The sequence below is a fragment of the Triturus cristatus genome, chromosome 4_2 (assembly GCF_964204655.1).
Source record: "Triturus cristatus chromosome 4_2, aTriCri1.1, whole genome shotgun sequence".
In the NCBI taxonomy this organism is placed as follows: domain Eukaryota; kingdom Metazoa; phylum Chordata; class Amphibia; order Caudata; family Salamandridae; genus Triturus; species Triturus cristatus.
This window is the reverse complement of record NC_140586.1, coordinates 430,664,294-430,690,007: the sequence shown is the minus strand read 5'-3', so window position 1 is coordinate 430,690,007 and position 25,714 is coordinate 430,664,294. Positions and strand designations below refer to the sequence as shown.

General features: G+C 43.0%; 1 protein-coding gene across 6 annotated transcripts in view; it reads left to right on the top strand.

Annotated features, from left to right (window-relative positions):
- COL11A1 (collagen type XI alpha 1 chain) overlaps positions 1-25,714 on the top strand; it is a 407,114-nt gene that overhangs the window by 155,480 nt on the left and 225,920 nt on the right. For all 6 annotated transcript variants that reach the window (XM_085601921.1, XM_085601919.1, XM_085601916.1 and 3 more), the window contains 6 exons: positions 167-229; positions 1,045-1,086; positions 2,544-2,606; positions 4,580-4,654; positions 7,867-7,950; positions 15,793-15,849. In XM_085601921.1, coding sequence (XP_085458047.1) covers positions 167-229; positions 1,045-1,086; positions 2,544-2,606; positions 4,580-4,654; positions 7,867-7,950; positions 15,793-15,849 — 384 coding nt within the window. The remainder of the gene's footprint in view (positions 1-166; positions 230-1,044; positions 1,087-2,543; positions 2,607-4,579; positions 4,655-7,866; positions 7,951-15,792; positions 15,850-25,714) is intronic.

Genomic DNA, 25,714 nt, shown 5'->3' with positions numbered 1-25,714 from the left:
TTCATAAACTGTGGAAGTTTAATGTATTATTTTGAGAGCATATATTTACTTCAACATTTCACATATGTATTGATTATATAACTGTTGTTCCTTTATAAATGGATTTGGTTACATACATCATGAAAGGAAGATTTGCGGGTAAAGTGTTCTTTTTTTATGACTCCAGGTGAATGGTTATGGCGCATATGGTGAGAAAGGAGATAAAGGAGAACCAGCAGTTATTGAGCCAGTAAGTAAATCTGTCATTTGCTAGGATCTAAAACTCAGGATGTTTTACAGCACATTTAATCTAGTACCATTTTTAAGGATTAATGAAAGCAATAAAATTCATTGAGATTGAAAATTATATACAAATTGCATCTTTTTGCTTTGTATGCTGTGCGAAATAGTTGTGTTATTTGAGATTGAATTATTGCATCTTGTTTTTTACCATATGTCAGTTACGAAGATACATCACATACAAATAGATGCAAGACTACAACTGCGTGGGCTTGCAGGTTACCAACTTGTCCTGGTTGAGCTCTTATTTAGAATTTCAGCTGTATTTTCTCATTATGTGTACATGTAGCTGTACAGAGCATTTCATCATTAGACAAAGTGCAATCATGATAACTTCATTGGTGATTTTATAAAAGTTCTGAGGTTGAAGAACAGAAGAAAGTGAAAGATTTTCAGTAAAACCAAATTGTAGCTCTATTATGTCAGCACTGTTACATGGCTTTAGATGGCCACTCTGTTTGATTAATTTAGCTTATCATAATTTCATACTTAACAAAGACTGTACATTCTACTGCATATTTCCAGATATTGCATCTAACAGCTTTCCCTTGCAAATTCAATGTAATTAATTAAAATAATTTATCTTCATCAACCAAGATCAATCCTTTGGGACAGCCATCATAAACCCCGCAGTACCAATAGCTGTGTTTTTGATTATCTACTCTGGACGAAGAAATATATGAATTTTATCATAAACCTCTCCATTGATGATGGTGTTTTAGTTTTGCTTTTAATTTCACTAAATCTCTTGTTTTTTTCTTGCAGGGAATGCTTATAGAAGGCCCTCCAGGAGCACCAGGACCCGTTGTACGTGCAACTTTACGAAGTTTAACTTATATTTGGTTGTCAGATATGTCATTGATGATCATGTGCCAATCACTTGGCTGAGCCATTAAAGCTCATGTCAGATACAAATTCTAATCATGCCAATGTAGAGAAATATAACTTAGTTTCAAAATATATAACAGTTGTGCACATTAAAAGTAGTAGTAACAATTCGTCTGCAGCATATAAGCTCACCAGATATTTACAACAGGTATTTGCCTCTAAATTAAACACACCCAGAATGGATGGACACTTGTTCCATAGAGTGGATATCTACCCTTCCTCTACAGGATCTCTACTCCAAAGTGCAAAGTACACATGATCGCCACTGATGTGTTGTGCACATTTTTGCATCAATATTGTCAAATGTTTGCTACGTATATATTGTAGCTACATTTTCTTTCACTGCAATTCCCAATTGACCAACAGGGCCTGTGATAAGGGGATTCTTGACTATCCAGCTACTCAAAATATACCCTCTTCTCTGTTAGGCATTGCCTCCCATGAGCGATATGGACATGGTGAAGCTAGCCTGATGATGTAAGCAAGCTTTCAACCCAATATTGACATTGCCCACAGTAGTAGAATTATTAGCTAAAGGATTTAAAGGGCTCTTCCCACTAACACTTAGATTTAAATTTCCAGGACTATGTTAGGGGTGGGAATGTAATTCAGTATGTTATCTCTCTCATAGTTATTGAAGTAACATCTATAGTGCACTTGTGAGCCATTTATGTCCACTGCCTCCCTTGTGCTTTTTCTTGAGAAAGCGCTGTGATATGCAACGACTGCCAGAGGGAATACTTGAATTGCTAGATGCATATTCTAGCACATCTCACTTTGAATTAAAATGTCCTGAAAATTGCACATGCCAAGGTATATCTCATAGGTGCAACATCTGTGCATTCAGAACATAAGTACATCCAAACCAATTAGTGCACAGGCATCACATTTTGTTCAAGCTCAAGTTCAAGTTTAGAATGTGTACAATGTTCAAAAGGTACCAGAGAATCTGGTCCATAATATTGTTTTGTAATGTAAAGAGCTTCAAAGTGGCCTTCAAAAGCATAATGACACTAAAACACCACATGCAATAATTAACATAAAAAATTATGTATTGCTAAAATGTTTGGCAGACGAAAGGCAGCCAATGTCCATAAAATGTATCACATCATGACTCAAATGCAGCCAAAGGTGATATTGTTAAATTGTATTATTGGTGCAATAGGACAACCTCATTGTAAGGGTGATGGGTTACATTTGGGTGCAGATACTTTATTGTGACAAAAGAGGCACCATTATTGAAGTGAAACATTTAGATAAGTCATTTTCTACAGCCTGTAAGGTATGTACTTCTCAGTTCTTAGTATGTCTGCTTAGCTTTTGTGAATTCTTGGGAAAATTAATGTATGGATTTTCTTCATGTCTCTTCTTCCTAGGGTCTTACGGGACCTCCAGGTTTGCAAGGACCCGCTGGCATTTCTGGTGACCCTGGTGAAAGGGTAAGTGGAAACCTAACACTTATTTCACTTATAAGTGCAATTTTCCGTAATGCAAAAAAATTAACTCCAGAATATATACCTAAATGTACCTTAAGACCAGCATGCAATGACACATTGTTCAGCTCTTTTTTAGCAAAACGCCACAAGTTATCAATTTTATAAAGAAAATAATTTGTTATAATTTGAGTTGTAGCATTTCCACCTCTCTTTGCTTCCAATATCAAACCATTGTATCCTTTGTAATTATTCAAAAAGATGTTTGAATATCTGTCTGGACTTAGCCTTGTAGTGTTTGCAAATGGTATGCTAAGCATTTCCCACCCATGTAGTCTCAGGAATGTTGCAAGAGTTTCAGCTCTCATATATCCAGTGAAGAATTTCATTTTCAATCTTGCAAATCCTTAACAAACTGTCAACCCTCATATGTTTATCTTCTGTACAATTACCCAAAACCAACACTAAACTAACCCTGTATAGCTAGCTGTGTAAATGCCACACTGCATTTCTGTCACATTGCATCACTAGTACCCCTAGCTTTAATGTCCCATAAATAGTGATTATCTACATCTTGATTTACAGACAACATGATTTAGAGACATCTAGGAATAAGTGTCCATTGTGACATAGTCTGCTTACTGCCAAGATATAAATGTAGCCCTTAGTTGTTTTTGTGCTCCAATTAAGCTCCACAGGCAGACTTAGAAAATGGGTGAATTTTATTGATTTTGAGTTTATTAAATTGAATGTATTTTATTACATTATTCCTGGCTCCCCCACTTATATAAACTATTTTACTTTTTTAAGTGGTATTTAGTCATTTGTTTATTTTTGGAAGGAGATTGAAATTGGGCATAACCACACAGGTTTTATGGGTAGGACATAACACTAGGATTTAAAGAGATGTTCTACAACACTATGAACTTCAGCTGGGTGAACCACAGCAAAAAAGATTTAGAAAGGGGAAGCATGACACCAAGGAACTCATGAGTGGCCGCCCAGTGATCCTGATCTGGACTCAAATAGAAGTTTGTGACAAAATAGATATTATGATTTGTGTGCAAACTTTGAGGTAATCTGGATTTTTTTCTTGTGAAAATATTGACAGCTTGTATAAGAAAATACCAATATTCCTAACATCACATCTCAGAATTTGGAAAAATTGCAGTATTACTGAAGTATTCTCCATTCTGACCCATAGGACGCATAGTGCTGCTGCAATACTGCACTTGGGAACAACCAATCCCTGTGTAGTTGATCTTTCCAAATGTGTCATTAACACATCATTTTGCTAAGTCAATTAGAATGATTCCATAAGAAATGCGGGCGGAAAGGAAGGCAACACCCTTTGACAACACTCAGTTCAGTACTGCCAAAAGTATGAACATAGAAAATATAGTTGTGTCTTTCACTGTATGAATCTTAAGTAATTTCAAGACTCAATTGAGATCAGTGAGTTGCAGATAGGCACAGACTTTGCACGTCCCTGTGTAAATCAGATCTATGCGTGGATCTCAGTGTGCCCCATCCCTATGCTTACTGGCGATCATAATTTTTGCAATTGAGTGACAAGTGTGTATTTGCGATCGTCTTACTACTGTAGCTAGCCGCCCTTTTGATTTATTTTAAAGTGATTAAGCCAAGGAATTTTACCAGTTCATTTTAATGGTAACTATGAATTGGTGTTGTTTTAAGGGCTAAAAGTAGTTAATGCTTTGTGGCAGCAAACCTTAAAGACTTAAAGATTTAAACAAAAGAAAATGTTTACATTTCACATTACCACCTTGATTTGTAAACTGGTGATGAAATGTAGTGTGCCTCAGTCAAGGAATTGTCAAAAAGCATCTTAATGGGCACTACAAAAAGTGACCATTTGTAGGCTATTCATATTTGCCCAAACACAGTAAATAATATAAATAAGTTTACTTTTCCTAGCCTTGGATTCTTATCTAAACATATTTTTTCCTCATTTCTAGGGTCCGCCAGGGCGTTCTGGTCTTCCAGGTGCGGATGGATTGCCTGGCCCACCCGGTACCATGCTTATGTTACCTGTAAGTAATATTTCTACAGTACTATGGTTGCTCACAATATTTGCCATCAGATTTCCTAGTCCTTTAAAGAGATCATAATCTTTAAAATAGGACAAACAAACAAAGAAAAAAGCATTATAGACTTGGTGTATTTTCTAAACATCTTTTCTTCTGTCTTAATGTTCTACACAATTTTCTTAAGGCAAAGAAACTCTGGGATCATTTGAACTGCTGAGTTTCTTTTGTCTGGGGGAGCTGTTTACAATTAAAGAAGTTAACTGAGCTCAAAACAATATCTACATTATGTGGAACTTGACTCATATGGCTGAAAACCAAGGGGGTACAGATTGCTGCAACTTCAAACATCGTAGGCGTTTGATAGTCTGGCAAAGTGGGCAGTAGCCTTAAAATGGGCTATAGTTCCACTAGTAAAGCATTTGCCCTACCATGATTCACATCACCTTTTATACAACACTCACAAACTGGAGTCATACCCAATAAAATAAACAAGCGCTAGTTGTATGCCACAGTCTCTCAAAACTAAAGATGAACCTTACTTCTATAGAAAGGATTTAAGGAATGAGAATGACGGGGAGACTGAATTGCTTAAAGTCGATTTCAATACATGGAAATAATTTTAATTTGCTTTAAGAACATTCTTTTTCAATTAATGAATGAAATATCAATTGCTGTCTATTCAATGTTATGATTATTGTATCATATGATAAATAACGATTATATTTGAATTTATATGGTTATCATTCTTGTCTAATTGTGCATTCTATATAGTGTTAAGTTAGGCAATTGTGATGCTAATTTTAGCAAAGAAAGCCTTTAAAACCAGCCAACAAAAGACCTATCTCAAACCTGCCATTTGTGAGAGAAGTCTTGGAGTGAGTAGTTAAGGATGAAGGTTGAAAACTGATACAATTGAACTCCTTACTTGATCTCTTTCAGACTGCCTTAGGGTTAGATGAATAAATTAGTGAATTATGTCACCACTGCTTCCACCCATGGTATTGTTAGATGTGTTTGTGCAACACTGCCATTTGGAGATGGTTACGTTTAGAAGGGATAGGGTTCTATAAGTAGATCAATTACTTCTTGAAAGATAGAGGTTTATCATCTGGTTTGCCACCTTTATCATCCAAACCTAGTGCTCCCACTTGTGAAATTCAAAAAGACAATCATGATGCCAAGTGTGTATACCTTCCATTCAAATCCTTTGGTAGCAATCTTTATGGGACAGATGTATGAAACATCGAATGCAAAATACTTGTCAAAAATTGCAACCATTACTTTTGTGACCAGTGTGGAACTTTGCAAACCGACCTGTGTACTAACAGATAAAAAATTCAAAATCATAGTGGATCACAATCTGGCTACCTTATATTATACATGAGGCAGTTCACAAATTGCAACTCACTATGATTGGTGGCCATCACAGGGATGATGGCTATGCCTATGGGCACTTTTTAAAATGGCCCATTTTTCTTAAAAGAAATGGGGCTTTATTTTTAATAAAGTCTGAACCTTTATAAAAATGTGTTTGAGAGCAGACAATGGTTGCAAAAAAAGGTTTTACTTTACATTTGTGGGAAGGAAGAGCTCCAAGGGGACCCCTTCCATTCTGTGAACAAGTTTTGTGTCTGGAGTTTGGTTGCAAAAAATTGATACACACTTTAGCCAATATCCATTTGGAAGGAACTCCCTAACCATACCCCTTACAAATAGCGATTTGTTAGGCCCTTCTGAACTCAATTTGTGATTCGAATCACATAGTGTGCGACTGGTTAATGGCACCATGCATCTGGTTCTTATTCTTTTATTTCTACCGTTTATGGATAAGCTGACAGAAACCAGGTCCTCCTGATATTTGTCAGTGATTACAATAATGTTCAAATTCTGATTGAGTTGTGAAAATGCCAGTCAAATGATTGCCGTCCCTATTTTATTGACTAATGCTCAATCCCTTTCACCTCACTTGAAATTTAACAATCTGGAGTTCTTGTTAAATAACACTCTTTGCACTTCACCCACAATATAGATGGTTTGATGAGTATCAGCTTTTGTCATCTTAAGTTTTTTCAGGCTCCCATTTTCTCTCCTTCTCAATGATCCATCATAGTTAGTGTTGTAATTTAATATTGGTTCCTCTACTACCATAATCTCCAACCAAAATATGTTTTCCTTGACTCTACTAATGGGTCCAAAATAATGTGTTCCATTTGATCACTAGAAATAAATGTCTATACCATATTTTCCCAGTTGTTGCCTACCCACTCTGGATATTAATGGTGGCATGGGTGATAATCTCAGCATTTGTACTTGACTGGAATTCTTTATAATCAGCAAAATGATTTTAGAATTTGAAAGTCCATTTTCATATCAATTAATATGTTTCTAGATAACGTCAAGGGGAACTCCTGCTCATTACTGTATTTTAAAGACCCGATTAAAAACAGCATTCATCACTCAAATTGTTATAAAGCTCAAGTTAAAAAAGACATCAGTGACACTTCAGTAAAGGACAGTTGTTGTTTTTCTTTGGCCTAGAGTGTAAGCACCATTTTACTGTCCACGATCAGTAATTCCGTGTACAGTTCTTTATAAAGAAATAATTTCATGTTATGGGTATAACTCACCTTTTCTCTTACATAATATTTTCCAAAATGACAGGGTTTATTTATTTGTATGCCTTCAGAATGTATGTGCTTTTCTATAACTGCCAGTTTTTTATTTCAATGGCAATGAATCACTGGAAAATAAATTAATCTATTTCTGTCCAATGTCTTCCTACTGAAGAGTGGATGTAATGTCTGCCATGCTTTGCCAGACTCATCACTCAACATAAATCTGTTTTTAAAAACACAACAGACTAACCTTTTTCAAGTCTGTAGTTGTAGCTGTATTGCAACTCAAGCAAACTGTTGGAAATACCACAGAGGTTTTCTTAAATGCATACATTCAATGTGACTGCATGGGTACGTTGAAAGTTTCTACATGAGATACACATAACTGCAATCAAACAACTGTGAGGTATATCTTCCTCATCTTAAGTGTGAGTACTGGTGAATTTTATACACAATAATATTTCAAAAGAATAATTCCTAATCATCTTTTGTGCTATGTATATCTTAAGATTTAGTTTGCCAAATTAAGTAAAACAAGGTTTGCGCATCAATGTAGATACCTTGAGCATCCAAAATGTCATTGATTGTTTTTATTTATAGTTCCGGTTTGGAGGTGATGGTGAAAAAGGTCCAGTTGTTTCTGCACAAGAAGCCCAGGCCCAGGCTATCCTTCAACAGGCACGGGTAAGAATCACTTGTAAATAATACTTATGACACTATTCAATTAACATTATAGGGAAGTAGGAGATTTATTGTGACAACACCAGGAGTCATGTTCTGCCTTGATACTGCATAACATATTTCGGTATTTTTAGCAGTAGGACGGATGGTATATTGTTTTCATGATTTGGGTTGGTAAATCTTTCATGCCTTTACTGTGAACCTCGTATGAGAAGGTTGGGGTACAATTTAAAATTGATTTCATATGTTTTTACTGTCATCCATTGAATTTGGTGAATATGAATTCTAATGATATACATGTTTATTTGAGGCAGCCTTTCCTCTATTATGATTTGTTACAAATTTCATTTAAATCATCTTATATCAACTAATCCTTTGTCTCTTACACAATGCTTAAAAATCAAAGGGACATAATTCAGAACTACCCTATTAACCTGATTTCTGATATATACTGTCAGAATCCGACTTCAAAATATGCCATATTTATGAGCATGACTAACATTAAATGTTATCATAATTCAAAGGAAAGATCAACTGATTCATGATTTCAGAATACTTAAAAATATTACATTCTAAGTAAGCATTATATAATAATGGTATGATTTCCATTGTCCCACATTCCACTGTAATCTGTTCCACATTTATTATTGTTCTAATTTACACTTCCCTATGAAAGAACATTGGCTTCACTCCATGGGGATAGGTATGACATTCTGTGAACAAACATTAAAATGTTCAAGAAGACCACTTTCCTGTAGATCTGCACATGCTCTTTTGTGTTCAATTTCCCTACTTACTCTGTTTTAAATCCACGCATATTCACATGTTCAAATACCTTGGGTTAGGCTTGTTCAATATAGACCTACCAATACAGGTCTAAGCAAGGAGAGATGTGAGTCCTCCTTTTTTGATAGCAGGTTAGGCTTTGTTCGGTGGCTCACCTGCTATCCATTTGCGACTGCCATCTTGGTTGGCGCACTAGTAGTTGCTCCATCTCCATCACTATCGGCCCAGGACAGCTATTTAATGAGCTCTGGGGTGCAGATGTGCCACTGGCGCAGCTAAGACGCGCCTAAGGCAAGTCATCTTCACCCGTCTGCGCTTGGCTCATGCTCAGCACCAGCCACCATGTCCATTTTCCAGTAGAATTCGCAGAATCTGGCTCCAAGTTGCACTATTCCAGAAATCAGCTTCATGGTTTTAACACACCAGGTGAGCATGGTCCTGGTCCTACACCATGCCCCATGAACTGCGAAGAGATGCTTCAATGTTCTAGGTGAGGCTTTACCTCTCTGATTCAAAAAATCTGAGAGAAGCTTCTTCACTAAAATCAACACCCATTTTAAAAACTTTTCATTTACACTAATTAATGAATGCTCTTTAGTCAAACACACTCTGGAGTGTGCAAACTCAGGAGATTGACGTTGCCTTCATAATGGATTCATGGACAAACAATACCTCAGACCCAGAAATGGCCATTGCAGTTCTCACAGGATTTTCTATATAAAGATAAGATCAGGCAGACAAAAAAGGCAGAGGTTTAGCCATCATTTACTGCAGCACATTGAAAAGTACGATTAGAACTCACTATTGCTCTACCAATCATGAAGCACTATTCTTCACAATTCAGCTTACTAACAATAATTTGTTTGATAGGTTACTTATCTATTGGCCCACTGGTCATAAAACAGCCTCTTTACATGATTTGAGCCAACTTTTGGATACTGGGGTTCAGTCACCAGATTTCACTATCTTGGGTGATTTTAATATTCATTTAGAGGACGCTAATTATAAGGATGCTTTATCCTAATTGGCAAAATAGAAAGTATGGGTCTTACCTAACATTGCACCGGTACAAAATAATAGAAATAAGGCCAGAACCATGCTTTCACAACCTTGGCTCACAGAGGGTCTTAGACTCCAGAAAAAGCGCCGCCGCAGGTTGGAAAGAAAGTGGAAGACTAATTATAGCCTTACTTATAATGAGTTGTACAAACAATCCATAGCAACTTATAAGGCATCAATTTAAACTAAGAAAACCTACCTTTATTTTAAGAGAATTGAAGCCTCCATAAATTCAACAAAAGAACTATTTTTGACAGTAAAAAGTCTTGTCATGCTGCCAGAAATAAAAAATACAATGTGAGTCAATTGTTCTGTGATTCCATTGCTATGTTATTTCAGGATAAAATAAAAATAGTTTATAATAATTTCTCACAGAAGACAACAGTTGCTGCAACACCTGCTAAGGTTCCATTGAAGAACTCTGACCTGAACCCTGGAACCCTTCCTTCGCAATGTACGGCCAGTCATGAAAGTGAACCACTTTGTGCCCCCTCTTTTGCTTCTTTCCTGCTACTTATGGCTGCAAATTTCACAAACTTAATTCATCAAACCAAGTTGGGGTCACCAGTTGACCCCTGCTCCACAAAGGTAATGCACCTAGCCCCAGACCCTATCGGCAACTGTCTGGTGGATATGTTTAAACAAATCTTACCTTTGATATATTTCCTAATAATTGGAAATTGCCAACTGTTCTCCCCTCCTGAAAAAAAAATGTTTGGACCATTCAGATCCAAACAGCTACTGACCTTTTTCTTGACTCCCTTTTCCAGCAAAAAATGTCTAGAGGGCAATGTATGTGGAGATTTCAGCTTTTATTGAAACCCATGGAAGTCTTAAGTCAATATAGTTCATCTTCAGAAGCTAACATAGCACTGAACTCACCTTGATTACAGCTTCAGAACAAGTGAGATGAACGGTCATCGTAGGAGGCAGTGCAGCAATAGACCTACTGAACTTATTAGCAGCGTTCGACAAGGTCAACCACAGCACACTTTTGAACCGTCTCACAGCTATTGGGATAAAAGGTCTTGCACTATCTCTACTCACTACCTTTCTTGAGAATCATAAGCTGTTTGTGGTTCTGGAAGGTTATCTCTCCCCTAACTTTTCCGTACCATGCAGCGTACCACAGGGGTCATCACTGAGTCTCACTCTTTTTAATATTTATGTGGCCCTGCTGGCCAAACTGATCAAATCCTATGGATTCACCTTGGTATCCTACGTCGATGACACACAAACTGTGATATCGGTAGCCAGCAACCCTGATGAAACTGCCTTGCGCTTTCAGGACTGTTTGCTCCAAGTGGGAAAATGGATGGCCTCAAACTGGATAAAACTTAATTCTAGGAAAACTGAGGTCATACTTTTGAAAAACCACCACCTTCTGGGCCCCTACCTGATGGCCACAGGAACTAGGATCCTCACCTACTCCAGTTGACAGAGTAAGGAATTGTGGCATAGTTTTTAATAATAACCTATCCTTCGAGAGAAATGTTAATGCTGTCACATCAGCCTCTTTTTTCACCTGAAAATTCCTTAGAAAAAGATTTCCTTTTTTCCCTTCTGAGCTTCAAAAACATTGATGTCTGCCATAGTACATTCAAGGATTGACTACTGACTGATGGCCTGATTATAAACATCAGGAAGAAAATCCTTGACTAGAATTCAAATTGTACAGAATGTGGCTGCTCGCCTTCTCCTAGGTATCCCGAAATATAAATCTGCTTCTTCTGCACTTAGTTATCTTCCAGTTAAGAAGTGTATAGATTTTAAAGCACTGCGCATTGCTTTCAAATCTCTTCAGGGCAATGGCCCTGAATATTTCAGAAACTGCTTTCGATGGTATGTTCCAGCTAGACCGCTTTGGTTCCCTGCCGAACACAATCTTATTGTGCTGCAATTCAGGAAATCTGACCGCGGTGGCAGAGGCTTTGTTGTAGGCACCACCGGACTATGGAACTCTCTACCTTGTATGCTGAAAGGGATTACCAATCTGTTAGCTTTCAGTAAGGCACTTAAAACATGGTTATTTAACCTCTAATCTTGTGCTCTTCTCTTATACAGCTTACCTATCTGAGACTATCGCCTAGACGCCTTTGGGCTGTAGTGTGCTTTACAAATCCCTTTTTCATTTCAATTCATTTCTAGAAGGATCGAGTCCTTGATGGAATTTCAGGATATCCACTAAAAATAAATTTAGTTTTAACCATTATATCTGAAGGTATTTTACATGGACAGTGGGTAGACTGAAAATGTGGCAAGGATCAATGTTGGCCACCCCTGCCCCAGGTTACTTGATCCAACAAAGCCTGCCACATGTATCACCCATATAGATGTTTGTGTATCCAAAGATAGAATTCTGCAGAGCGCCATGAGAGATTGGTCACTAATGTAAATGTTCCAACATGGGAATCCTGGAAAGAAATATTATACATATTTTCATGCATATGTAAGAAAGGAAATATATAGATTCTAAATGGTTGTAACAGATATTGGTATATACATCTTACTAACATTAGATGGTAAAGTGTCTGTAATTTTCAGAGAGCACTTGCTTAAATAAGAACATCCTCAAGTGCAATCATACAAACTATACATTTGCTCATTAGAGGAGCAGAGTGTAACAATATATACCTCAGCACGGGGAGTTAAACCAACATAATGAACACAATTCTTATTGCCTTCAATTCTAGCAGCATTATACCTATAACAAGGCCTGTCACTGGAGAACCTTCACAACAGTCTTAGTAGGAAGTGCGGTTTAGACTAGTTAATAACTACCATTTGTTTGTGGCTTTCCATATGTGAAATAAACCAAATAGAAGTATCAAGGGCTAGTAAAAATTAATTTATGTTAAAGATTTTTGTTGAATGTGAAAAAATACCAGTGTTTTGAAGGAGGAGATCCTCGTTTATGTCAAATGTAGCATGGCTCGTTCAAGCCCTGAGAAGAAAGCTTGAAAACAGAGGTAGAGACAATCCAGCATGTGAAAAGTAGAAAGAGTAATACTCATGCCCTGTGAATAAAGGCGCTTTTGAAAAATGTGACTCCTTTTCAATAGGCACCACTTTAAGAAGATTTAGAGTCACATCCTCTTTTTAAATAGTGGTCAGCATATAATTGTCTATGCCTATATAGATTTGCAACTGTTTTCAGACATGAAAAAGATTGATAATGAATAACATGGCACACAGTGTCACAAGCATGAATTCAAAGTACTTGAGTGAAGCCCATTTTCTGCCATGTGGCACATGATTAATTAGACATTTAGAGGTGTGACTAAGGTATTCTAGGGTTTGGACTATAATTTGCATAGTTTAATACATTAATTACTCTCAGATGTTACTTTGAAAGGATTGTGAAAAATTAGTTACTGAGTTAAGCACTCATTGTAGACATTTATTGGTCTGACTGCTCGAATGGCAAGAACATTTCAACCATTCTTCTTTCCAGCACCATAAACTGAGCATCCTGTAATTTGGTAATAGGGAAACCTGTCCTGCATCAAATAAAATGAAGTCCTGCATACATAAGCATTGGGCTCATTCACGATGGATACGCCCAGTGCGGACAAGGGTTATAAACTATATAAAAAATAATGAGCTGACCGCAGGGCAAGCATACACTCCAGCCTTCTCTGGGGACAGCACAGCATTGAAACATGGGCTGATGGTTCCAAATTGCTGGTCTAACTTTCACTCAAAGATGGTCAACCTAATTTTAAAGATGTGTAGGCAGAGATCCAGCTGTCTATAAGGATATGCCCAAAAACGTCCTGTCAGTTCTGACCACCCAACCAAGGCGTGCTCTTGGGTGGGCAATTAAATGTGCACCCCTTCCTAGGTGGCACACAATTAGTGCACCACTCATGAGCCTGTTTAACTCTCCTCTTAGAAGAAGAATAAGACATTGAGAGAGGGACACAAGCATTCCCTCATCTCAGTGGTCCTTGTCCAATGCATATGAAGGCTTTCCCTCTTGCCATAGTATAGGCAAAGATTCTTACAAGCTCCATTGGTCGCTTCTCTCAAAGAAAGTACCTTACAGGGGTGTTAAAGATGGGTGCAAATGCCTGTGGTTCTCTATTGAATGTCGGTAAAAAGGGCACTCATATTTACTCTGTAAATAAATTATAGAAGTGCAGTATGAAGAACTCTGCAATAAAATAAATATTCAAACTATCAGTAAATTCTTCCCAGTAGGACTGGCACATCCTTTTAAAATTGGATAACAGCAGTGTGGATATGTTCCTTCCTCCAATTTATATTCTAACTACAGACCCCTTTGTTGGCTTTTCACTTAATTCATATTAATTTATCACTAGCAGGCATTCTTTTCAGTATGCTCTTTTTCTGCAACAAATAGAAGTTCATGCTAAATTGATTAACACAGCTTATATAATGTGTTAATAATTGATGCACTGTTTATCCAGTAAAAGAGAAAGAATAGCTTGCTTTACAAAGACCCTCCACAAAACACTCTTTATTGGCATTTACTTTAGTTATCTCACTTTATGGCCCATGAATATCTTCCCTTGTTGAATAGATGGCCACAAGAAAAAGCACCAGCAAAAAAAAGCCAATAGATCTGGCCTGGCAAACTGGCACAATAATTATTCTTTCATTACAAGCATATGCACGGCTGGACTGGGAACAGCAACCAGCCCTGGCAGTTTGCTGCTTACCATACCCGGGGGATGGGGAGGGGCTAGTGAGAAGCACTGCTCCCCTTTTGTTACAGGGGACCGATATTGCAGCAGTGGTACAAAAACGGCCCCCATCCCTCAGGCCCATTGTCCACTATGACCAGACCAGCCCATAGCATATGCCAAAAAGAATAGCAAACCAGAAAAGAAAAGAAAACATGCTTCCATCTACACATGTCTACCATATGTTTTCAATAAAACATTTAAAATTAAGAAAACATTCACTGATGCAGCTGTTTATTTTGCTGTTTTTAATTAAAAATCCATTCAGTTGTGCCATTTATTTAAATATTATTATTTGTGAAGAGGACAATAATAAATCACCTCCTAACCAAGGACTCAAACAGCAGGCAGTTACAATACCACTTTTTAGCAACTTTAATGAAAGAGCCAGAAAACAAATTGCTTTCATACTTGGTACCCAAAGTGCGGAAAGAATAGCTGCTAATTAACTACAATTTAAACCAGCGTTTCCAATGAAGAAAAGGAGCTATCTTTAGATGGCTTTGAACAATGTGCAAAGGCTTTATGTGGTCACTCAAAGTGAAAGGAGCCGATGATGTATGCTATGATGGGACAAAGCAAAAGGTGAATGACAGTTCAACAGACCAAAGGATAAAACCATCTGACCAAAAGCACCTCTATATATGTATATTATGTATGATTTTTTTTAAACGTTATAGGTTCATGAGAAAGTTAAAGTTATCATAAAGGACAGACCTACAAGTACACTTCCACACCTACACAGTCATTTTGATTATAAGATTTCCCTGTTTAATTACTTAAGCCATCTCAGATAAAAGTAATTGTCTCAGTTGAAATGTTTTTAAATAATCTTAAGCATGCTTAAGTCTGAAAGTAACAATTGCCCTATGTTAGTAACATTAATATAGAAATTGGTATGGTACCACAATATTGTAATCAAATATCCCTGCCGGGAAATATTGTAATTACAAAGTAATTATCTCAGTTGTAATGTTTTGATTAATCCTAAACATGCTTAAATGTGAAAGTAACAATTGCCTCATGTTAGTAACATCAGTATCGAAATTGGTATGGTATCCCAATATTGTAACTATATATCCCTGATAGGAAATATTGTGTCCTATGGATCATTTACAAAAATATGGGCTCACTTGCGTAACTAAGAGAACATTCAACGGTGGGTAGTTTTGTAAACAATAGTTAGGACACAATATTTCTGTCAGACAATATTTTTGCTAGCAATAGTCTGACATATAACCACTGATGTCTCTTAAAATATATGCATAGATTAATTGCCATTGTTTTACAGATTGCAATGCGGGGCCCAACGGGACCAATGGGACTTACTGGGAGATCAGGCCCTGTGGTAAGTTGAAACAGTGTGCAACCCTAATAACTACTTTACAATCCTACACACCCTCCGAGAAACTGACAGTTGACACTGATTCAGTTTGTTATTATCTTACTCTAATTGATAAATGAAATTGTAGTTTGTTATTCCTACATAACGTTTTAGATTGGATAACATACTTCAAATATCTGTATATCCATCGTCTTATCAATGTTTGTTGCACCCCTGTTGGAATGATAATACTGTAACCTGTCTTTGAATATACATTAATAGCCATTCATTTTAGGTTTATGTAAGTATGCTAATTCTGACTTTAAATGACACACACAATGTATACTTCCCATCGTTAACTAATCAGGTGTTTCAGGGCAAGTGCGGTAGTCTGTAGAAGACATCCACCTTTACCACCTATGCAAATGGCAACAATAAGGTGGCAGACGGCATCATTTGACTTAAAAACGTCATGAGTGGTACCGAAAATGTAGAGGCGGAATGGGAAAATGCAATTTTTCTCAGGGATCCGAAACACCTTCAGTGGTCTAGCGTGCTATTTTATCCAATTGACAAAGTATGAGTCAATCTAATGTAAAATCCAAGAATGTGACTATAACTTAATGTTGCAAGATTCCTTTATCACCTGAAAATTGGTAATTCGAATAGGATTTGAAACAGAGTACCTTCGAAAAGATTGCTGTTTTGGATTTCTGTGTTGAATACTTTTTTTTTAGTTTCAAAAATCTTTATTTAGCATATAAGGGTTGTACACAGCAGTGATGCCTACAACCATCTCAGACCGGCAGCGTGCTTCAGTATGAGAGGATCATGGGTATACACAGCGTATCGCCAACAACCCAAAAGGGCCGGCCGCGTCAATAATCAAGGAAATATCCACGCAGGCTGCGCTATTTAGTGGGACAATTAGTCCCTTCCTCATCTAGTTGGAAAAAAAAAACAGCAAAACATAACAGAAACACAAACGTGCCCCAACTAGGCTCACGGTGAGAGTGAAACAATAATTATAGCATTATATCAATCTAAAGGACGACCAGTGCCCCCCAACCGCAGTTGAAGCGCACAGGTCCAGCAGGGGAAGCCTCACCAGAATGCCTAAGCCCCCCCGACCACAGTAGCAAGTCCAACCGCCCCTCCAGACAGCCGCGCGCTCTTTCTCGCGGTCCGGTGCCCCGACCTAACCTTCCTCGGGGTCAAGAGCGCGCCCCGCCCAGAAGTTAAGGCCGACATATACAGTAGCAGCTCGCATTCTGGGCAGTTCTCGGGCCCCCCCTACCAGCGTTGCAAGCAGCTCATCTAATCGGGTGAGGGGGGAGGTGGATCCACAGCTGCCTCCAACGGGGTCAGCAGCAGGTAACCCTTCAATGGGCCCCATATATCTCAGGGTCGGGACGCCGTTGGCAGAAGGTCAGAGTATAGGACAAGCTGATCCTGCCAAAAAATCATCGTCTCCAGCCAATCCTTAAACTTAGGAGCCCTTCCCCTGCCCCATCTACAGGCCACCCTCCATTTAGCAAGGAGGAAGCAAAGCGAGGCGAATTTCCTGTGCGTCACCGGTAGCCGCTCCGTGTAACCCAGAATACCCATCAGTGGAGACGGCGGCAGCGCAGTGCCCAGCATTTTCCCGACCGCGCTGAATACCTGTTCCCAATAGTCTTGGATAGCCGGGCAGCTCCAGGCCAGATGCAGCAAATCAGCGCCATCTGCTCGACATCTATCGCATCTGGCGTCCTTTCGCAGTCCAAACCGGCGCAGGTGAGCGGGGGTGTAGTAGTAGCGTTGCAGATATTTGAAATGGGTGATCCGCAACCTACTACTAGCAGATGCTTTCACCGTCTGCGCACAACAATAGTGCCACTCCTGATCCGAGATATCGTGTCCCAGTTCCTGAACCCATTTGGCCCTGGCATCGCTCTGCGATGTGCCCATGTCTGCATAGATAGATCTATAAAGGATGGACACCAAATGAGATACGCTCTCTGACCCCAATAGTGTGTGTAGCTGAGAGAGCGCCGGCGGCTCCTGTGGGTAACCCGGGGTGCACCCCCGAATCCCCTCCCTTAGGCGAGCATAAAGGAAAGTTTCCATGCCGGATGGTGGGGGATCGTCACAGATCTGTTGCAACGTAGCAAACTTCCCTCCTGGGTACATGTCTCCCCAAGTCTGGAGACCTCGTTGCCGCTTGAATTTTTTGAAAATGCCCTCCTGCAGAAGGGACAGTTGGGGATAGAAGACGAGGGGCAGGCGGGGGGAGTATAGCACTGGGGCTCGCACCCTGCGCGCAATCCACTGCCAAGCACGGACCGTGCAGTCCACAGTCGTGGGGACCCGCTCGTGCCGCGAAGTCTGTAGCAAAAGTGCTCCCTCTATCGGGACAGGGTCAGCCAGCCAATGCTCCGTCGCCAAGTGGGCAGTATATTTCAGGCCCTTAAACCAATAATGCGCGTAGTGTGCCTGCGCACACCTATAGTATAATTCAAAGTTAGGTACCTCAAACCCGCCCGTCTCATAGGGACTGGCCAGCGTCTCCCACTTGATCTGCGGCTGCTTACCCCCCCATACCAGCCGCAGGAGTTCCGTCCGCAAGGTAGTGAAGAAGGGGCGTCCCGGAAAATAGGGGATACACAGAAAATAGTACAGGAACCTGGGGAGCACTATCATCTTGATCAGCGAAATCCGGTCGGCAATGGACAGGGCCATGGCTATCCATCTCGTTATGGTGTCGCGCAGCTTGACGATAGCGCGCCCATAATTTTCGCAGAGCAACTCCTCCCGATCCAACGTAACAGTCCCACCCAAGTAGCGAACAGACACATCGCACCATTCCAACGGGTAGTCAGGCACAAATGGGATGACCGTCGGTGTAAGAGGAAGGATCGGCGATTTTGCCCAATTGATATGTATGCCAGAGAGTCCCCCAAACCTCGCAAATTCCCGAAGGAGCGGACCCAGGTTGCGCATCGGGTCCTTGACATATAGGGTAACGTCATCTGCATACAACAAAATCAGGATGGGGCGTAACACGAATCTCAGGGTCTTCTCCTGATGATATTGTCGCACCTTAGCAGCCAATGGCTCCATCGCCAGGGCAAAGAGCAGCGGCGACAGCGGGCACCCCTGCCTGGTGTCCCGCGACAACGGTATAGCCTTAGACGTGTGGCCATTGATTTGCACGTGAGCCACCGGGCTAGAATAAATCAATTTAATCCATGCGGAGAATCCTACCAGGAACCCCATACAGCGAAGTACCGTGCGCAAATACTCCCACTCCACCGAATCAAACGCCTTGGTAGCATCCAAGAAAACAGCTGCCAACGGCAACTGCGGGTCCACCTGATGGATGATCGAAAAGAGGGTACGGAGATTGTGGGAAGTGGATCTCCCGGGAATAAATCTCGCCTGATCCGGTAAGACCAATTTATCCATCAGTAGGTTCAGACGGTTAGCTAACAGTTTTATGAGGATTTTGCTATCTACGTTGATGAGGGGCAAGGGACGGTAGGAATCCCAACTTGTTAGCCGGTTTCCCTGGGTTAAGGATCGACACAATAAGAGCCTCTCTCATTGTGGGAGGTAGCGATTGCGTCTCCAGTGCCTCAGCATATACCTCCTGCAGGACAGGGACAAGCTGATCGAGGTAAGCCTTAAAGAAGTCGCACGGCAGGCCATCCGGTCGTGGTGCTTTCCTAGACCGTAGCTGAAGAACCGTCTCCCTTAGTTCGTCATTCGAAAATGGTGCGCAAAGGAACTCCCTCTGATTGTCCTCTAGGTACCCCAGCGTAATGTCCCTGAAAAAGCTTGGGTAGTCGGCAGCGTTGACACCCTTAGAGCTGTAGAGCTCAGCGTAGAAATCAGTAAAGGTCTGCAGAATCCGGACATTGTCATAGTAACAATTCCCTTCCCCATCCTCGACCTTGAGAATGCAGTTAGCATGTCGGGGCAGTCTAATGTCCTGAGCCGGGGCTCTCCCAGGTCTGCCGCCCTCTCCATAGCGACGCGCCTGCCGTGTCAGAGTAATCCGTCAGTAGCTCCCGCATCCTAGCTTGTCCCTCTCCGGATTCCACCTGCCAGATAGTAGTCTCTAATTCTTTGAGTTCCCCCTCCAGTCGTCGCAGCCGCCGCCGGATGTCCCTCAGTACTCCAAAACTTTTGGACATACAGACCCCCCAAATTGTCGCTTTGAACGCCTCCCACATTGTCCCCACCCACTCCACCATCCCTCTATTCTGCTCAAAGAAGTCAGCTATCACCTCACCTAGCTCCGTCTTAAATACCTCGTCCAGCAGCGCCTCAGGGGCAAGCCTCCAGCTCCTCGCACCGGCAGCCACACTGGGGATGTCCAGGGCGAGGCACACCGGAGCATGATCGGACAGGGTCCGGGCCAAATGGTCAATGTCCCGCACCCAGGAGCATATTCCCCGGGACTCAAGCCAATAATCTAGTCTCGACCAGGACGCATGTATGGATGAGTGAAAAGTTCCCTCTCGCCTCTCTGCGTGCCTATGTCTCCACAGATCCACCAAGCCACCATCTTCCAGTAACCCTCTCAAGGCACCCTGGCTGCGTGTGTAGTGCTGAGGCAAGTGTGCAGACCTGTCCTTTGAAGGATCGCAGATCGTGTTAAAGTCCCCCGCCCACAGCACGTGAGTGGCCCCAATGTCCAGTATCTGTCCCCATAAACCATTCAGAATATCAGGGCTATCCGTGTTGCGACCATAATAGCTAACGATTACCACTGAGTGTGCGCCGAGGGTGCCCCACATCATACAGAATCTGCCATTCTCGTCACTTCGTGTTCCCGCGCATCTGAAGGGGGTCCCTCACGTGATCAGTATTGCCGTGCCTCGTGCATACGTGAAGTAAGCTGAAAATACCCTATTGGCCGCCCATCTGCTACCAAAGGCCGAGGTACATCTGGGGTCAGTGTGTGTTTCCTGCAGTGCGGCAATGCTAATATCACGTCGATCTAAATAAGATAGGATCTGCCTTCTCTTCCTAGGGTCCCGCAGTCCTCGCACATTCCACACAGGAATTTCAACAAACTACGCGGGTTGTCTGCCATACTTGTGTTCTAGTAGCCGAGGCGGTCATTCCTGTAGACGCAATACACAATACAATCTCCCACTGTGGCCAGTCCCGCAATGCATTCCCTGCTGTCAGCCTGCAGTGTTGCGTAGTTCCAATAGCGCGCTCACGTACACACTTATAATGACATGTTTCCACTCTCCCGTAAGGCTCTCCAATGCCCCTCGCTCCCAGTTTACCCTCCCACATCAGCACCCCAAATTCGCCGGTATCTCTCATCCCTCCCCCCCTGTTCCAACCCATAGCGCAGATGCATAACACAACAGTGGCATCGGAACATAAATAGCAGACAGATTAAAATAACATAAACTGAGAAGAAAGCACATTCTAAATCCGAACACTTTCAGGGCTACTTATCTACAGGTATCGGGAACCGCCCATAGTGGGGGCGCTGTGGTGCCTCTTAAACCCTCGTGCCCCCCCTCAGTAAGCGGGGGCTCCCTGTACCCTCCCCAACTAATCTGGGATGGAGGAGGTCAGGGTTTGAGGGTGCCCGAGCCTAAGACAATGAATCCCTGCGAGCCCAATCCACGTAGTATTCCAATCAGACCCTGACACCATGGCTTATAACAAGCCTAGTCATGTGGGAAACTCATATAGCCAACATTACTACAAAACAGTTTAGCCCCCGCCCGTAGTACTTATCTGTCCCTGGATCCGTAGATGTGAGGCCTCTCGTCTGCAGGCAGCTTCAACATGGCAGAGGGTATGAGACAGCAGTCAACAGAGCCTCATAAAGTTCACCCTGTCGCAGAATAGTTTCAGAATGTTTCTACCCTTGACACACCTACAACGCACAATCCTTCCAGGGCAAGGATTGAACTGAACAAGCATAAGTGCGATGCTCTACTCTCATTCATCCGCTATGGGCAACCAGGATCCTGGGCGACCGTCCCTCCCGGCCTGCGCAGGAGAAGATCGTCGCAGGGATTTGAGGAAGTCCTCCGCCTGTTGCGGGTTGGTGCAGATAATCGTGCGGTCGTGGTGAAGGATGCGCAGTTTGGCCGGGTAGAGCAGGGCGTATTCGACGTTGGCCCTGCGCAAAATCTGTTTCACCGGCACATATTTTCGTCTCGCTTCCTGGACAGCCAGCGTGAAGTCCGGATAACTGGAGAACTGGTTCCCCTCAAACTGCAGCGTCGGGACATCCCGTGCTTTCCTCAGAGCAGCGTCGCGATCCCGATAGTTAAGCAACCTAGCCACTATGGGTCTCGGCGGAGCCCCAGCCGGGGGCCGCGGGCCCAATGATCTATGCGCTCGCTCAACTATTAAGTGCGCCAAGAAGGAATCCACCCCAAGCGTAGAGGTAAGAAGCCGTTCCACGTAGTCCTCCATTCTTCCCATGGCAGTGGTCTCCGGAATCCCAATAAGGCGGATGTTATTCCGTCGACTACGGGCTTCCACGTCCTCATTCTTTGCGGCTATTACCGTCAGCAGCTTGTCCATCTGCGACAGCTGTCCAGCCGCGTCGGTGGCATTGTCCTCTATGTCGGAGATCCTCTTCTCCGCTTCTTTAAGTTGTTCATCATGCTTATCAACCTTCAGCACCAAAAAGTCAAGGCGAGTATTCATGGTGTCCATTTTGCCTGAGAGGGCTTTCAGACTTTGCTGCATTGTCGTGAGCATGGCCTTCAATTCTCCAGAAGGGGAGGCTTCAGGGGGGCTCGATGACTCCGCAGAGGTATCATCCTGGTCTGCAGCGGCTGTGCGCGTGTTCGCTTTTTTCTGCTTGAAAGGCAGTCGGGATTGTCGCGCCTCCGCCTTCCCCATTATGCTCGCTTCGACAGACCGTGTACGCCAGGTTGTCTGCACAGCTCGGCCAGCCGTATTGCGCCTTGCCAGGCACTAGTGCATCCGCCTGCGTCGCAGCCTGGAAAGCACATCCACTGTTTCTGTACCGGGGAGCTGCCTCTCCTTAGTTATGCTCCTCTCCCGCACCATGCAGTCGCCTATCTCTCCGCTAGCCAGATGGCCTCTCAGCATGCTATCAGGCGCCGTCAATACCCTCATCGGCAGCAGCCTGCCCACATGCAGGCACAGGCAGAACCACACATTTGGCGCAGGTCCCTGAGATCTTCGTCAGCTGCGTGGCCCATGCAGCAGGAATCTATTTTAATATCCCCTCATTAGGCGACAGATCGGGCCCCCACCACGCAGGTCAAGCGCCGCTCAGTATTTGCCAACGGTCCCAGCTCTCACTCTGTAGCGTGCGTGATGCACTCTGCGTGCCAGCAGTGATGTCCCGGTGCCCCGGCCCGAGCTCCACCGCTCGGCCGAAATCTCACTGCGGCCCTCCACACGAGCCCCCAGCCGCCCGCTCCAGTCTAGGCGCCCGCGGGCCTGGGGGGGCATAGCACACCCTTGGCTCGGCTGGCTCTCCAGGTTAATTTGTTGACTTGCACAAATTTGAAGGAGAGTGCACCAGCTGAATTCACCACCAGCGCGAGCTTCGAACACTATCGACCAGTCAATGGTTTACACATTTTCCACTAGTTTCACCTTTTTGCGTGTCTTCTGTATGTACTTACAGACAGTGCCTACAGTCTTGTTGGCACTGTCAACCAAAGCTAGTTGCAACACCCAATGTAAGCTGGTCATACTAGCCACCAGTCTGTGCCCGGGCTTCTGCTCTGCGTGTTACCCACAGTATACATAACCTGGCGTTGGGGCAGTTGTGTTCGTGCAGGCTGTTTTCTAAATGAGACTTACCTCTATAGCATAATGCCTGTGTATATGTGACTCCCAATGCGCGCAGGCAGCAATCTCTAGGTGTGTGTTCGGTCTGTGTAGTGCTTATAGCTGGCAGGTGGTTCTCTTTAGGGGAGGATTGGAGCTGTGCTATATTTTGAGGGGACGTTTATTGTCTATATGGAAGGGTCAGGTATGCGGAAAGTGCTTCTCGCTGACAGACAGCGTTAATGCTTTGGGAATGCAACAGCATCTTCTCTTTTCTTCCGAATGACATAGCAAAGCTGCCGTTAGCCCTAATGCTAGCAAGTAAAATGCGCCCCCTCTCCAGTTTTGGTACTAAAACCAAACGCTATATAAACAACTCTTTTTCCCAGTGTAACTGCACCTTGTGCACTGTTGATAGCTAAACCCTATGCTATCTGTAGCAGGCAAGCGGTTAGCTGTGTATAGGGGGATTCGGAGTTGTGCGGCACCAATGGCAGACATGCTGTTCATTATAGAAAAGGGCTTCCAATTATGCTGTGCCTATAGAAGACACGTATCTCCAGGGGTAGCCGTTCACACTTGAAGATGTTGAACACCTGAAGGAGCCCTGCAGGAGGGCAGCTCAGGCCGTGCCTGGAACCACATTCTAGAAATACCCGATCCCAGGGAGGGAAGTTCACTCACAAAGTGTTTTGCGACCCCTCAAAAAGTATCTGTGGTCAAGCTCTACTCGGCGAGTTACTTTAAAAATAGAAAATTGACACATATGCATTTTGGAGAGGGGCAGGTGACCTGTGTGTCATGGGTGTGTGTGTGAGTGTATAGGCCTGCATGCAGTGTTTGCTGCACGCGTTCTTTGAGGTGTGTGTTTAAAGGTTCGAGTTTGGGGGGGGAGAGGGCAGAGGGGGAGCAGCTCTGCGACTTCACAGGTGGCTGTACCATATGTGTCCTCTTTGGCCAGTCAGCGGAAGTCACCTGAAATATGTTAAGTCCTACAACCATTTTCTCTCTGCCTCTTTTTTCTCGCGGGTCCTTGAACTTTGAGCCAAGGTTATCATTACCACCCTATTAAAAAACGACCACCTCCACTTGTAAGCTGCTGGGGTTGGTGCTGTCAGCTGCTGGGAGTCTGCAGCAGGGATGAGTGCCGGATCTCCTAATGAGCTGCTGGTGGATTCCATTGGAGTCTCCCGTAGGAGAGCCGGCCCGGCTCCCATGGAGGGATCTCCCTGGTACCTGTTGGGGGTTCAGTGGGAGGGTGACTTAGAGGGTTATGTGGGGGGGTCTCGTGACTCCCAGTAGGGTCTCCTGCCAGGGTTGGGTGGTGGGCCCCTCTCCGGGGGAAGAACGGGCTCACCTGTGTTGGCGAGGGTAGTGTGGGGGGCTAGTTCCCGTCCCTGTGAGGGGCTGTACCTGTTGCTTCCCCGGCTGCTCTGTAGACACGGAAGGTGCAGCAGCCCTGGCTTCCGCCTGTCCTCATCCGCTTCCCTCAGCCCCTCTCTCCCATGCAGGCAGAGGAGCAGGGGCTGCTGGGTTCAGAGCTAACAGCCGAAGCCTCCGGCTCATAATCACTTTGGCGAGGGAGGGGGGAAAGGCGTGAAGACAGAAGAGGAAGGGGGAGAGGGAAGAGGACGGCGGAGAGAGAGGAGACTGAGGAGGGGTGGGGAGATGAGAGAGGGAGCTGAAGGATGAGGGGAAATGCACACTAGAAGAGGGAGTGGGAAAGGGGCTTTAACAACTGCAATGAGGGAACGGAAGAGGAATAAAGCTCTTGATTGTCCGGCTGCTTAGAAAGTGAAAGTGCGCACGGCGCGCTAAACATAAGCAAAGCACACCGTGACGTCTACAGAAATAGTGCTTACAAAAATAAAAAACAAACATTGGCAATGCAATAGGACTCACATTTACGCGAGACCTATTGCATTGAAAACTGAAGTGCTGGCAGGCACGGAGGCATGAACGGGAGTGGGGGGTGGGGGCAAGAATTCACAGACTGAGGGAGGGGTAGGGGGAGACAGGGAAGAAGATAGTGTTAAGAGTAAAGGAGCCAAGAGCCGTAGAGGGATACAAATGATGAATGAGGAGGGACTAACAAGCCTCAAATCAA